Raw genomic sequence first — 16313 nt, forward strand, 5'->3', positions numbered from 1 at the left:
AAAAAATAAATAGATAAACCTTTGGCCAGACTAACTAGAAATAGAAAAGTAAAATCTCTAGTAACCTCAATCAGAAATGATAAAGGGGAAATAACAACTGATGCCACAGAGATACAAGAGATCATCTCTGAATACTACCAGAAAAACTATACCCAGAAATTTAACAATGTGAAGTAAATGGATCAATATTTGGAAACACACCCTCTCCCTAGATTTAGTCAGGAAGAAATAGAGCTCCTGAACAGACCAATTTCAAGCACTGAGATTAAAGAAACAATAAAAAATCTTCCAAGAAAGTAATGCCCTGGTCCACATGGCTTCACAAGGAAGAGCTTTTCCCCATACTGCAGAAATTATTCCAAAAAATTGAGGAGGAAGGAATCTTCCCCAACATATTCTATGAAGCAAACATCACCTTGATATCAAAACCAGGAAAAGGCCCAACTAAAAAGGAGAATTTCAGACCATTTTCACTAATAAATATAGATGTAAAAATTCTCAACAAAATCCTAGCTAATAGATTACAGCTTATCATCAAAAAAGTCATACATCATGTTTAAGTAGGTTTTATCCCAGGGATGCAAGGCTGGCTTAACATATACAAGTCCATAAACGTTATCCACCACATTAACATAAGCAAAAACAAAGACCATATGATCCTCTCAATAGATGCAGAAAAAGCATCCCATAAAATACAGCATCCTTTTCTAATTAGGACACTGCAGAGTATAGGCATACGTGGCACATTTCTAAACAGATCGAAGCTACCTACGATAAACCCAAAGCTAATGTTTTAATTAAGAGAGTAAAACTGAAAGCTTTTCCTCTTAGAACTGGAACCAGACAAGGTTGTCCTCTGTCACCATTCAACATAGTGCTGGAAGTTCCAGCCAATACAATTAGGCAAGACAGGGAAATAAAGGGCATCTAAATGGGAGCAAAGGAGGTCAAACTCTCCCTCTTTGCTGACCATATGATCTTATACTTAGAGAACCCCAAAGATTCAACCACAAGAATTTGACTCCTGGAAGTCATAAAAAAGATACAGTAATGTCTCAGAATATAAAATCAATGCCCACAAGTCAGTAGTCTTTCTATATGGCAATAACAGTCAAGATGAGAGGCTAATTAAGGACATAACTCCCTTTACCATAGCTTCAAAGAAAATGAAATACCTAGGAATATACCTAACAAAAGAGGTAAAAGACCTCTATAAAGAAAATTATGAAATCCTAAGAAAGCAAATAGCAGAGAATATTAACAAATGGAAGAATATACCACACTCATGGCTGGGAAGAATCAATATTGTTAAAATGTCTATACTACCCAAAGTAATCTGCCAATTCAATGTCATCCCTATTAAAATACCAACATTATACTTTCAAGACTTGGAAAAAATGATTCTTTGTTTTGTATGGAACCAGAAAAAACCCATATAGCTAAGGCAGTTCTTAGTAATAAAAACAAAGCCGGGGGCATCAGCATACCAGACTTTAGGCTGTACTACAAAGCCATAGTGGTCAAGACAGCATGGTATTGGCACAAAAATAGAGACATAGACATTTGGAATCAAATAGAAAACCAGGCAATGAAACCAAGAACTTACAACCACCTAATCTTTGATAAACCAAACAAGAACATACCTTGGGGGCAAGACTCCCTATTCAATAAATAGTGCTGGGAAAACTGCATATCCACATGTAAAAGACTGAAACTGGACCCACACTTTTCTCCGCTCACAAAAATTCATTCAAGATGGATAAAGGACTTATATTTAAGGGATGAAACAAAAAACCCCTCAAAGCAAGCATAGGAAAAACACTGGAATATATGGCCTAGGGAAAGACTTCATGAAGAAGATTGCCATGGCAACTGCAACAACAAAAACAAACAAATGGGCCTGAATTAAACTGAAAAGCTTCTGTACAGCTAAGGAGACAACAACCAAAGCAAACAGACAACCTACACAATGGGAAAGGATATTTGCATATTTTGGATCAGACAAAAGCTTGGTAACTAAGATCAGTAGAGAACTGAAATTAATCCACATGAAAAAGCCAACAATTGGGTGGCACCTGTGGCTCAAGGAGTAGGGTGCCAGCCCCATATATGGGAGGTGGTAGGTTCAAACCAGGCCCCGGCCAAAAACTGCAAATAAAAAAAAAGCCAACAATCCCATATGTCAATGGGCAAGAGACATGAGTAGAACCTTCTCTAAAGAAGACAGACAAATGGCTAACAAACATATGAAAAAATGCTCATCATCCCTAATTATTAGAGAAATGCAAATCAAAACCGCCCTGAAATACCATCTAACCCCAGCGAGAACGGCCCATATCACAAAATCTCAAAACTGCAGATGGTGGCGTGGATGTGGAGAGAAGGGAATACTTTTACACTGCTGATGGGGCTGTAAACTAATATAACCTTTTTAGAAGGAAGTATGGAGAACCCTCAAAGAACTCAAGTTAGACCTCTCATTTGATCCTGCAATCCCATTACTGGGCATCTACCCAGAAGGAAGAAACTCCTTTTATCATAAGGACACTTGCACTAGACTATTTATTGCAGCTCAATTTACAATCACCAAAATGTGGAAACAGCCTAAATGCTCACCAACCCAGGAATTGATTAACAAGCTGTGGTATAAATATGTGTACCATGGAATGCTATTTAGCCATTAAAAAAAGTGGAAACTTTACAGCCTTTGTATATTAACCTGGATGGACGTGGAACACATTATTCTTAGTAAAGCATCACAAGAATGGAGAAGCATGAATCCTATGTACACAATTTTGATATGAGGACAATTAATGACAATTAATGACACAGTGGGGGTGGAGGAAGGAGAGAGCAGAGAAAGAAAGGAGGAAAGGGTGGGGGAAAGGAAGAACAGGGAGAGGGAAGGTGAGGGGGTGGGGTCTTGGTGTGTGCCACACCTTTTGGGGGGCAAAACACAATTGTAAGAGGGACTTTACCTAACAAATGCAATCAGCATAACCTGGTTTCTTGTACCCTCAATGAATCTCCAACAATAAAAAAAAAAAAAAAGAAAACAGAAAGAGAGAAAGTCAACAACCTAATTAGCTACCTCAAGCCACTGGAAAAGGAAGAACAATCCAACCCCAAACACAACAGAAGGAAAGAAGTAACCAAAATTAGAGCCGAATTAAATGAAATTGAAAACAAAAAGGATCATTAAGAAGATCAGTGAAACAATAAGTTGGTTTTCGAAAAGATTAATAAAATTGATAAATCCTTGGCTAGATTAACCTGAAATAGAAAAGTAAGATCTCTAATAACATCAATCAGAAACAAGAAAGGGGAAATAACAACAGATACCACAGAAATACAAAAGATGCTCAACAATTACTGTAAAAATTCTCTTCCCCCAAATATGAAAATGTAGAAAAAATGGACTAATACTTGGAAGCATATCACCTTCCTAAACTCACTAGAAAGAATTAGAAATTTTGAATAGACCTATATCAAGCAATAAAATAACAACAACTATACAAAATCTCCCCCCAAAACAAAAGCCTTGGACCTTCAAAGAGGAACTAGTACCTGTATTGCATAATCTATTCCAAAACATAGAGAAAGAAGGAATCCTCCCCAACACGTCCCAAAAAGCAAATATCTTCCTGATCCCCAAACCAGGAAAGGACCTGACAAAAAAAAGCAAACTATAGATCGATGTCATTAATGACTAATGATGCAAAAATATTCAGCAAGATCTTAGCAAGCAGAATATACTGACACATTGAGAAAGTTATATACCATGATCAAGTGGGTTTTATCCCAGGGATAAAAGATTGGTTCAACATACGTAAATCAGCAAATATAATTAATGACATAAATAAAATCAAAAACAAAGACCATATGATTCTTTCAACTGATGCAGAAAAGCCTTATGACAAAATCCAGCATCTTTCTTGATATGGACATTTAAGAAAACAGGCTTAGGTGAGACATTTCTTAAACTGATAGAGGCCGTCTACAGCAAACCCACAGCCAATATCATATTGAATGGAGTAAAACTGAAAGCATTTCCAGTCAGATCTGGAACTAGACAAGGAATCCCACTGTCACAACTTCTGTTCAACATAGTGCTAGAAGTCCTAGCTATTGCAATCAGGAAAGAGAAAGAGATCAAGGGTATTAAATGGGGACTTAAGAGGTCAAACTCTTGCTCTTTGTAGATTACATGATCTTATACCAGGAAAACTTCAGGCACTCAACTACAAAGCTCTTAGAAGTGATCAAGGAATATGGCAATATCTTGGGATATAAAATCAATATCCACAAATCAGTAGTCTTCATATATGCCAACAATAGTCAAGCTGAGAATAAAATCAAAGATTCTGTTCTTTTTATAGTAGCACCAAAGAAGATGAAACACCTGGGAATATATCTAACAAGGATGTGAAAGCGCTCTATAAAGAAAAACAGAAAAAAAAAAAAAGAAAACTAGGAAACCCTGAGAAAAGAAATAACAAGGACATTAACAAATGGAAAAACATACCACACTTGTGGCTGGGAAGAATCAACATTGTTAAAATGTCCTTACTACCCAAAGCAATCTACAGATTTAATGCAATCCCCATCAAAGCACCAATGCCATACTTTGAAGAACTTGAAAAAAATAGTGCTTAGTTTCATATGGGAATCAGACAGAAAAAGAATAGCATGTACTGGCAGAAAAATGGAGACAGAGATCTATGGAATAGAATAGAGAATATAGAGATGAACCCAGTCACCTATCAAGATTTGATCCTTGATAAGCCTAACAAAAGCATGAACCGGTGAAAAGAGTTCCTACTTAATAAATGGTGCTGGGAAAACTGGTTATCCACATATAGAAGACTGAAACTGGAACCACATTGATTCTCACTGAATAATAGATTTAAATCTGAGACATGAAACAATAAAAATTCTAGAAGACAATGTGGGGAAAATGCTTGAAAATATTGGCCTAGAAAAAGATTTTTATGAGGAAGACTTCCCTGACAACTATAGCAACACCAAAAATAAATAACTGGGATTTGATCAAGCTAAAAAGCTTCTGCACATCTAAGGGTACCACAAACAAATCAAACAGACAGCCTTTGGAATGGGAGAAGATTTTTGCATGTTATGAGTCTGACAATGTCCTGATAACTAGAATCTATAGAGAACTCAAATTAATCAAGAAAAGAGCAAACAATCCCATTTCTAAGTGGGCAAGAGACTTGAACAGAAACTTCTCTATAGATGACAGATGAATGGACAACAAACATATTAAAAAATGGTCATCATCTTTAATCATCAGAGAAATGCAAATCAAAACCATTCTGAGGTATCACCTAACTCCAGTAAGATTAGTCCCCAAACTGCAGATGCTGGCATGGATTGGAGAAAAGGGAACACTTCTTTTTTGCTGGCGAGATTGCAAACTAATACAACCTTTACAGAAAGCAGTATGGAGAACCCTCAAAGAACTAAAAGTAGACCTTCCATTTGATACTGCAATCCCATTACTAAGTATCTACTCAGAAGAACAAAAGTCATTTTACCACAAAGACATTTGTACTAGAATTTTTATTGCAGCTCAGTTCATAATTTCCAAGTCATGGAAGCAACCCAAATGCCCATCAACCCATGAATGGATTAACAAAACTGTGGTATATGTATACCATGGAGTACTATTTAGTCATAAGAAAAGATGGAGACTTTACATATTTTGTGTTTACCTGGATGGAGTTGAAACACATTCTTCTTAGTAAAGTATCCCAAGAATGGAAAAAATAATCCAGTGTACTCAATACTAATGTGAAACTAATATATAAACAATTATATGCCCTCACAAATGATAAAACACAAATATAGTCTAGCAAGAGGGAGGGGTGAAGAGGGATATGGGCGGGGAAAAAGGAAGGGTGATAGGTGGGAAGAGGGAAGGTGATTGGTGGGATCAATCTCACCTAATGTGTACAACATGAAGGTGTTCAGCACACCCCCTGGGTGAAGGGCTCTCTAGAACTTGAACTTTACCTTTGAAGTGAGAACAATGTAACCTAAAAATTTGTACCCTTATATTAATTTGACAAAAAAAAGAAAATAAAAATATGGCTAAATAGTATTTCATGGTATACATAAACCACAGTTTCTTTCTTTCTTTTTTTTTTTTTTTGAGACAGAGCCTCAAGCTGAGCCCCTGGGTAGAGTGTTCTGGCTTCACTGCTCACAGCAACCTCCAACTCCTGGGCTCAAGCGAGTCTCCTGCCTTAGCCTCCCAAGTAGCTGGGATTACAGGCGCCCGCCACAACACCCAGCTATTTTTTGGTTGCAGTCATTATTGTTGTTTGGCGGGCCGGGCTGGATTCGAACCTGCCACCTTAGGCGTATGTGGCTGGCACCTTAGCTGCTTGAGCCACAGGCGCCGAGCCCAAACCACAGTTTCTTAATCCATTCCTGGGTTGTTGGGCACTTAGACTGTTTCTACATTTTTCCAATTGTGAACTAAGCTGCGACAAACATTGGAATTCAATTGTCCTTCTGGTAAAATGAAGAATTAAAGAAGGGAAAGGAGGTTCAATTAGTTCCCTCCTATCAGGTACAATGTAGGAATGTATGGCAGAATTCCTGGGTGAAGGACTCAATTACAAATCAGACTTTGGACTTTACCTTACAAACACAAATAATGTAACCTAATTGTCTGTACCCTTATATTAACCCATAATAATTTTTTTTAATTAGGAGAAATAAAATATTTCTAAAATAGCCTAAAACAAGGAATAAAAAAGTAGCTTTCTGATCTTGGGTAAGGTATTTATTCTTTCTAAAATTAATTTTCTTGGCTGGGCGCAGTGGCTCATGCCTTTAATTCTAGCATTCTGGGAGTTTTCTTGAGCTCGGGAGTTCGAGACCAGCCTGAGTAAGAGCAAGACCCCATCTCTACTAAAAGTAGAAAAACTAGCTGGGCATTGTGGCAGGCACCTGTAGTCCCAGCTACTTGGGAAGCTGAGGCAAGAGGATTGCTTGAGCTCAAGAGGTTGCTGTGAGCTCTGATTCCATGGCACTATACCCAGAGCAACAGAGTGAGACTATTTGTTAGATAGATAGATAGATAGATAGGGAAAAACTAGCTGGGAATTGTGGTGGGCTCCTGTAGTCCCAGCTACTCAGCTACTCTTTAGCTGAAGAGTCTGAGTTGGAGGTTGCTGTGAGCTATGATTATGCCATGGCACTTAACCCCAGGGTGACAGCATGAGACTCTGTCTCAAAAAACAAACAAAAAAGATTCATTTTCTCCCATGTAGAATGGGGACAATATCAGGACCAAACTCATTGGTTGCTGTGAAATAACGTTACATAAACTGGCCAGCAGAGGACATGGAGTGTAATAGGAGTTCAGCAATGGTTGTGTAGTATACTATTCTGCCGCCTCCTCCTACAAAGCTGGCAACATTTACTAATCAGATACTATATTGGGGGGAGCTGGCTGGTCACTCTTGGATATATGCTCTGCCCTACATTTGAACTAGGTGCTTGCTGTGGGTCTGTGACTAACAATGTCTGACTAAAACCAAGCTAACTGCTGCCCCACATACAGAACTGTCCTTCCTCCATTACAAATTAGACTGTTACAACTAAGACTATAAACACCACCAGTGGAGAACATGGATGTTTGCCTTGCTTATGTTCTTGTGAGGTTGAGTTACTGGGTACTAGCTGGGTCTCTTGTGTTTAAAGGCAATACTCAAACTGGTAATGTGATGTACAAATTCACAGCACAAAACTAAAATCAGAATCTGAAAAATTGGTGATAACCAAATTAAGGAAGGACCTGATCAGATTCAGAAGCATGGCTTTTCCATTAACTATAACTGGGTGCCCTTGGACAAGCTGCAGTTTCACTAAGCTTAAGTTCTTCATTTATAAAATGAAGACAATGGCTCTCACCTCACAGGATTGCCACGAAGATTATGATATCTGATGATAACTGTAAGGATAGCTAATGTTTATTTATTCAAGACTTACCATGTAGCAGACACATGCTAGGTGCTTTAACATATGTTATTCCCTTGAAGAAGATGTTCTTTTTATTTCTATTTCACAAATCAGAAAAATGAGGCTCATAAAGATAAAATGACTCCCCCGTGCCTCACAGTAAGAAAGTGTGTAGGGCTGAAATTAAAAGCCAGGTTTTATGACTATGTGGCTTATTATTATTATTATTATTAGCCAGAGTCTTATTCTATCACCCTGACTAGAGTACAATGGTGCCATCATAGCTTGCTATAACCTCCTGGGTTCGAGCAATTCTGCTTTAGCCTCCTAGATATCTGGGGCTGTAGGTGTGTGCCATTATACCTGATTAATTTTTTTATCTTTTGTAGAAATGGGGTCTTACTCTTGTTCAAGCTGGTCTCAAACACGTGACCTCAAGAAATTCTCATGCCTCAGCCTCCCAAAGTGCTAGGATTATAGATGTGAGCCACTGTACCCAGCCTGGCCTGTGGTCTTAATGCACTACTTAGCTCTGTGACATCATTCAGTTCATCTGTCATCCCTAACTAATGTCTGATTTTTTTTCTTATTTCTTTCCATCAGCACTTGCTGCTGGCCCAGCCTCCCCATCCCAGCAGCTCCCAGTTTTTCTGAAACTGTAGACTGGTACTCACAGTGGTAGTCAGCTTTCCTCCATTCTTCTGGACATACTGGATGGAATCATGGATTGTCGAAAAGAGACCCAGCAGCACGTTTTCCATGTCGTAGATTCTATACATGCCATTCACAAGTTCTTCGAGAGAGAGGATGTATTCTCTCCAGTACTTGTCAATCTCCACCACACCTGCCATACAGCCTTGCATGACCACGTTGCAATAGCCACCACAAGGCTTAACCATCATCAGTCCCTGGCAGTAAGAGCAGTACCACATTCTGGTGAGCATTCGGCCACAGTCCTTACTGAACTTCAGGTGATCGGTAGTGTTGATCACTTCAATTCCAAGATTCAGAGCCTGAAGGAAGATCCTAGTGACTTGCAGTGACTTGGAAACCTGGGTCATAATAAGCTTAGGGAAATTCCCAAATACTTTCAGGTCACGTCTTGCTCCTCGGAGGCACTCATTGATGTCTAAGGCTGATTCAGGCAGGCCTGGGTTCATTAGCTGGGTATAGATGACTGGAAACAGGCTATCAAACAGTTCATTGACCATATCATCCACGTTGATGTCAGAACCCAAGATATAGAGAGACACATCTGTGAAAAATTCACCCACGAACTCAAAAGCTTGTGGAGTCAGGCTTGGGTAGTTGTTCTTGAACATGGCATTGGTGTAGTTCTTGGCATGGCGAACAACAATTTCAAAGGCTTCTGTAAAACAAGAGACAGAGAAATGTCCACAAATTAAAAACATGAAAATCCAAGGTGTAATTGAATTTGAGATTTCTCTATTGCTGTGATGATTAAGGTCCCATTTGTCTTAAATAATTGAATCTCATTCATTTCTGGCATTGCCTCCACTCTTAACAATTGTTTGCTCCTATAAATCAATTTTCCTTTCTGAACATGAAGTCCAAACTCTGATGTGCACATAAATTCTTAAACACACAAATTATATTTCAGATGGCAAAGGATAGGATTCAGTTAATATTACAGCCTTTCATGAAAATATCGATTAAAAATTGGCTAAATGAGAAGATATTTCTCTTTCTCTCATTGATTTATTCAGTTAAAAAGAAATTGCATTCCAGCACATTTCTTTTTCAGACAGAGATAAATATTTGACAACAAACTATATACTACATAAACTCACGGAACAATTTAAGTCTGCTCACCCCTGGAGGAAAGGCAAGATCTTAACCAAGAGTAAAAGCTATCATGAATTTCATCATTTTGGGTAGATTTTCCCCTGATAACTTTAAAGGAAGCTATGTGACAGATTGCCAGACCTGAAAATGGAATTTATGCACTGAATTTGTATCTGGGTTAAGAAAAAAAAAATCCATGCACTTAATCTACTAGTTGGTATTTAAAATGACACCTCTGGTATTTACAAGCTGAACATCTGGAGGATAACTACTAAGCTTCCTTGCTAAGTTCAGCTTCCACATGGTTTGGAGGCCTTATCTACTCTACAGAGACCACAAATGTATGATTACATCTGCTGCCCCAACTCCTTGGCATAAGACCTAATTAGTGTCATTGGTTTGCGAGAGAAAGTATTAATGTCACCATCTCATTTTCTCCAAATTGAAACATTCCTGGCACAAATTATCCCAAATAATCAGAGTTCCACATTTACGTAAGGAAAGGAAAAGCAATCACAGTAATAGGTTCTTCAAGAAATAAGACAGAGTTTAAAAACAAAAATAACCAAGATGCTTGAGACATTAAAAATTAACTTAGTACTTTCTTTCCTTTCATTCCAAAGTACAAAGGTCCATGACAGATGTGCTCCAAATGATTCTAATTTATGACCCTTGAAAAATCAAATTATTACCACTTTCAGACTACTAGAGAGACTGCATTCCAACCATTCCTTGGGATCGCTTACTCCAGCTACCCCAACATTTCAGTCATCTGTAGCAAAAGTGAGCTCTAGGACATGCTACTACCATCTGCCCCTAGATTCATCCCCAAGTAGAGCATACTCCCTATATTCTTCTCTTGGGCTTATGATGTGGCCAGCAATGTAGAATAGATGCCAGTGAAATTCTACCAGGCTTCCAAGCCCATTTGAGAAAATAATGAGCCTAAATAGAACTTAACTGTCTAGAAAGGTTTTTGAGACTGTATATGTTGGATGGAGATCTGAGGGCAATGACAGTACAACTCTCACAGGAGCATACTGGTTTGTGCAGATTACTTCTACTTTGTAGTTTTGTAACTCATGGAAAAATATGCCTTGTCACAAGTTGTTGCATGCTCATTTGTTTATTTAACTTTATTTCAAGCTTCCAGCAATTTCTAGAAAGTGAATGTATCTTATAATAATCCTCCAAACTCCACATGCTACTTTATATCTTTCCAAATACACTTCCATCCCCTTTCTTAGTCAATCTTGAATTTGGTATTACAATACCCATTTTATAGGTGACAAAATTGAGGCCCATGAGAGTTCAAGTATGTTCCCAGGGGTCGCACTGCTATAAAGTAATTAACACAAACTAGTGTCTCCTAGTGACAGCTTCACAGACGCTGCCCCAGACCTACAGCCAACACATATTCTTAAAAACCTTGGTAGATAGTTAAGTTCTGTTTTAAACTCATTATTTTCCCCTTGGCTTTCCCTCTTTAAATGAAAGTGTAGCCCAAAGACCAACAAATCAGAGTCACACTTCGCCTTGGAGCGGTATGAAATAAGAGAAAAGAGGAGACTGCTGTGGATGTGCTACCCTTGCAGTTCTCAATCATACGAGAAACCCTAAAATGAATTCACTACAAAGCCAATATTATCTTTTTTTTTTTGGAGACAGTTTCACTCAGTTACCCTGTGTTGAGTGCCATAGTGTCATAGCTAGGACTACAGGAGCCCACCACAAGCCTGGTTAGTTTTCTATTTTTAGTAGAGACAGAGTCTTCCTCTTGTTTAGGCTGGTCTCAAACTCCTGAGCTCAAGCAATCCACCTGCCTGTTCCCAGAGTGCTAGGATTACTCTCACTCTATCCCCTGGGTAGCGTGTCTCAGCATCATCATAGCTCACAGCAACCTCAAACTCCTCCTGCCTCAGCCTCCCAATTAGCTGGGACTATAGATACTGCCACAACACCTGGCGAGTTTTTCTATTTTTGGTAGAGACAGGTCCTCACTCTTAGTCAGGCTGGTCTGGAACTCATGAGCTCAAGCAATCCTCCTACCTGCTGAAGAGGCAGAGTACTAGGATTACAGGTGTGGGCCACTGCACCCAGCACAAAGCAAGTTTTATCTTAAATACAGTGCATTCAGGGCAATTCCATAGATTGTACTGTCATATCTTTTTCTTTTAAGTTTCTGTTACTAGCACTGCTAGATCAATAGAGAAAGAAAATTACAAAAGATCACGAACTCTTCTGCAGAAAGAATCACAACAATGCATACCGCAGGGGAAAAGGGTCAGGGGTTCAACCTCAACCTCATGTGGGTTCCTTGATCCAACTTCCACAGTTGAGAATTCACTTAGCACATTTTCTGGGTTTTGCCCAGCCCCCTTACTTCTGTATCACCAAGCCATAACTGCTCAATTTAAGGCTCCTGGGAGACACATAGAAACTAACACTAGGGGAAAAGTGATGCTCAGCTTTTCTTGGCAACTTCAGGTTTCATGAAATGAAGTCAAGGGCTAGAATTACTACATGGAAGTTCAGCTCATTGATTGTTTTTTTTTGGGGGGGGGAGTGTTCAGATAATAATGTACACATCAGCTAGGGGAGGTTTTCCTTTCTCTTTCCTGGGGGAAGAAGTCAAAAGTTATATCCAGGAAAAATCAAAACAAACAATGTAAAATCAGATCTGTCATGAAAAACTTGGCATTGAATAGAAAATTCAATTTTTTTATGACATAGAAAAGAATTAATTATGCAGATGAATAGATCTAATAAATTTGAGTTAATATAGAAGATTGGACAATTAAGTTCATGAACTTATCCTAGAAAAAAATCCTATGTATCTACTAGCTGAATATCACTACAGTCACATTCAAAATTCTCTCCTTGGCCATCTGGTGACTATAGTGATATTAGGCAATGATGTAGACAGCACTTTTTCTAGGATGAGTTCGTCAACTAAACCATCTGACCTCATATATCTTAATATACTAAGGTTTATAGATTTCTAGATGCCTCCATCACCATCCTGGTCACCACTATTTGAAATGTTCTAGTATTGTCAATGCCCTCCTTAAAGTATTCAAAAAGAATATGATTTCCAGATGTGGTTTGATAAGTGAAGTGTACAATCAGGTTATTATCTCTCTTTAACTTTTCCTCCCCCCACCCAGGACGTATAGTCTATCACTGTAACAAATTATTGTCCGCAGTGTTTGGTGCTGATATTCCTATATTCAGACCCAGAGAGAAGAAAATGTGTTTTTACAGGCCTTTTTAGTAGTAAACTGGATGTCTAAAAAATGAGATTATACACACGTGCTTGAGATTCTAAGCAGAGAGGAATAAATGAACCATGGAGTCCCTTTTAAGTCCTTTAGAATAAAGTAGTCCTTATAGAAGCAGATTCCTGGTGATGCCTGTGGCTTAGTGGATAGGGCACTGGCCCCATATACCGAAGTTGGAGGGTTCAAACCCAGCCCCGCCCAAACCTACAACAACAACAACAAAAAAGTAGCTGGGTATTGTGGCGGGCACCTGTAGTCCCAGCTACTCGGAAGGAAGGCTGAGGCAAGACAATCGTCTAAACCCAGCAGTTGGACATCGCTGTGAGCTGTGTGACGCCATAACACTCTAATGAGAGTGATAAAGTGAGACTCTGTCTCTATAAAAAAGAAAGAAAGAAAGAAAGAAACAGATTCTTTTTTTCAAAGCAAATTCTCCAGTGCTACAAGAATGGCAAATACTGCAGGGCACAGTGGCTTATGTGTAATCCTAGCACTCTGGGAAGCTGAGGTAGGTGGATGGCTTGAGCTCAGGAGTTCAAGACCAGCCTAAGCAAGAACAAGACCCTATCTCTACTTGAGTCCAGTTGTTTGAGGTTGCTATGAGCTAGGCTGATGCCACTGCACTGTACCGAGGGCAACAGAGTATGACCTGTCTCAAAACAAATGACAAATATGTGATAACTTTTTATATTTCTAGGACATATGTCTTACAATCAGTTGGACTCAAAGTGGTCCTTATTTTTAAGCACAAGTACCTTAGTGGAAAAAGAGAACCAATATTTGTGAGGTACCTGCAAGGTACATATAAACTTGCTTATATTGTCCTCTTTTTCAAGTTTAACATAACCATACACAAATGGAATTAATTTTTATTTCACTGGTGAGGAAACTGAGCCTTAGACAGGTTAAGTGACTCACAGAAGATAATACCTCTAGTTAAATGCCAAGGCCTGAATTTGAATGTAGGTCAGTCTTACCAAAGCCCTTGCTAATTCCAAATGTGTTTCAGCCTTGCAAATTGGATGCTGAGAGACTTCTGCTTTCAACTCTAACCTATAAACACCTTGGAAGTTGTCACTCCCATCTTTAACAACAACAAAATAGCCGAACAAACTGAAAATCAATGATTGTTCTTAGGCCCATTGTGATCAGGGCAAGCTGTCACCCTGAAATCTGGGGAGATCTGCAAATATAAAGAATCATAGCTAAGATCAACTTACCTGAAGCGGAAGCCACTGGAACTATAAACTACTAGGAATACACGTAAGTTTGATGAACTGCTAAAGGCTAAATGCAGATTAGCTTAAGAGACCAAAACTCCTGGGGCCCTAGTCTATGGCTCCCTTACATTTTCCTGGGTTTTACCTGCAAAAACCACATAGAGTTCTCACAGTGAAGACTGAAGAAAAATCTACTTATTTGTCATGCAGGGTGATTTAAAAAAAAAGCAGTAATTTTGAAATACAACATAGGCAGTTCTCAACAACAAATGCCTGCTCTCCAAGGGATATGAATTTTACCAAAGCCTCATTTACCTGTAGGAGCAAGAGCAGTTTGATAACTGGAGCCTCTTCTATCCTTATTTTCACACATAAGGGGAAAAAAGGGCTAAGACAAACTTCTGAAGGTCACAGGAACTTAGGTACAATAAAATACTGAGCTTAATCATAAGATTACAAACACCTTCCATGCCCACTACACCCTACCACCACATTGGTAGGTTTGACTCTATAATATGATTAATAGCAGATTACAACTGAGAGGGGTACAAGACACAGATCCTATTTAAGAAGGAGTTCTTAGGGAAGCTTCAAAATAGTAGCTGAGAAAAAAATAAAACAAAGACATTAGAAGAAACTAAACTTCTGGCACCTACAGCTACAGCAAACATAGAATAGTCCAGCTCATAGCCAGATAATAACTTCACATTAAAAATCTAATTACTCGGCTCGGCGCCTGTGGCTCAAGCGGCTAAGGTGCCAGCCACATACACCTAAGGTGGCGGGTTCGAATCCCCAGCCCGGGCCCGCCAAACAACAATGATGGCTGCAACCAAAAAATGGCCAGGCGCTGTGGCGGGTGCCTGTGGTCCCAGCTACTTGGGAGGTGGAGGCAGGAGACTCGCTTGAGCCCAGGAGTTGGAGGTTGCTGTGAGCTGTGATGCCATGGCACTCTACCCAGGGGGATAGCTTGAGGCTCCGTCTCAAAAAAAAAAAAAATCTAATTACTCAAATTCCTGTTACTCAATATATCATGCCCCATTTTCAACAAGCAATTACAAGCCATGTTAAATGGCAAGAAGAACACAATCAAGAGACAAAGCAATTACCATAACCACTTTCATATATGGCATGTATTTTGGAATTATCATACAGGGAATTTAAAATAACTATGATTAATATTAGAGCACTTATGGAATAAGAACATGTAAAAACAAATAGGAATTAAAACACAGAAATGGAAACTCAAAACAATATCAAAACATGTTAGAAATCAAAGACAAAAAAACAGAAATGATGTATACCCTTTATGAGCTCATCAGTATATCAAACACAACCAAAAAAGAATTAGTGAGCTTGAAGATATGTTGATAAAAATGTCCCAAAATGAAATGGGGAGAGAAAGAAAATGAAAATAATAGAAAAGAATATTCAAGAACTTTGAGAAAAATTCAAAAGGTATAAAATATGTTTGATTACATTTTCAAAAAGAAAATAATGGAGCAGAAGAAATAATTGAAGATATAATGGTGAAGAATTTTCCAAAATGCTCAAGAGACACCATACACAGGTCCCAAAACTCAAAGAACAACAAGTAGGAGGAATACCAAAATATCTGTTCCTAGGCATATCATATTCAAACTTTAGGAAATCAAAAACAGTGGCCAGGCATGGTGGCTCGCACCTATAATCCCAGCACTCTGAGAGGCCGAGACAGGTGGATTGTTTGAGCTCGTGAGTTCAAGACCAGCCTGAGCAAGAGCAAGACCCCGTCTCTACTAAAAATAGAAAAATTGAGATAAGAAGATCACTTGAACCCAAGAGTTGGAGGTTTCTGTGAGCTATGATGATGCCATGGCACTCTACTCAGGGCAACAGCTTGAGACTGTCTCAAAAAAAAAAAAAAAAAAAAGTCAAAACAGAGAGAACATCTTCAGAGAAGCCAAAGAGGAAAATCCCACCAATGCAGAACTCTGTGATGCCAAGGCCTGAATTTGAATGTAGGTCAGTCTTA

General features: G+C 38.8%; 1 protein-coding gene across 3 annotated transcripts in view; it reads right to left on the reverse strand.

Annotated features, from left to right (window-relative positions):
• The window catches only part of GPC3 (glypican 3), a 491643-nt gene that overhangs the window by 228163 nt on the left and 247167 nt on the right, over window positions 1–16313 (reverse strand). For all 3 annotated transcript variants that reach the window (XM_003796959.2, XM_003796960.2, XM_003796958.2), the window contains one exon: window positions 8667–9361. In XM_003796959.2, coding sequence (XP_003797007.1) covers window positions 8667–9361 — 695 coding nt within the window. The remainder of the gene's footprint in view (window positions 1–8666; window positions 9362–16313) is intronic.

The sequence above is a fragment of the Otolemur garnettii genome, unplaced genomic scaffold (genome assembly GCF_000181295.1).
Source record: "Otolemur garnettii isolate 467f Iridium unplaced genomic scaffold, OtoGar3 scaffold00109, whole genome shotgun sequence".
In the NCBI taxonomy this organism is placed as follows: Eukaryota; Metazoa; Chordata; class Mammalia; order Primates; family Galagidae; genus Otolemur; species Otolemur garnettii.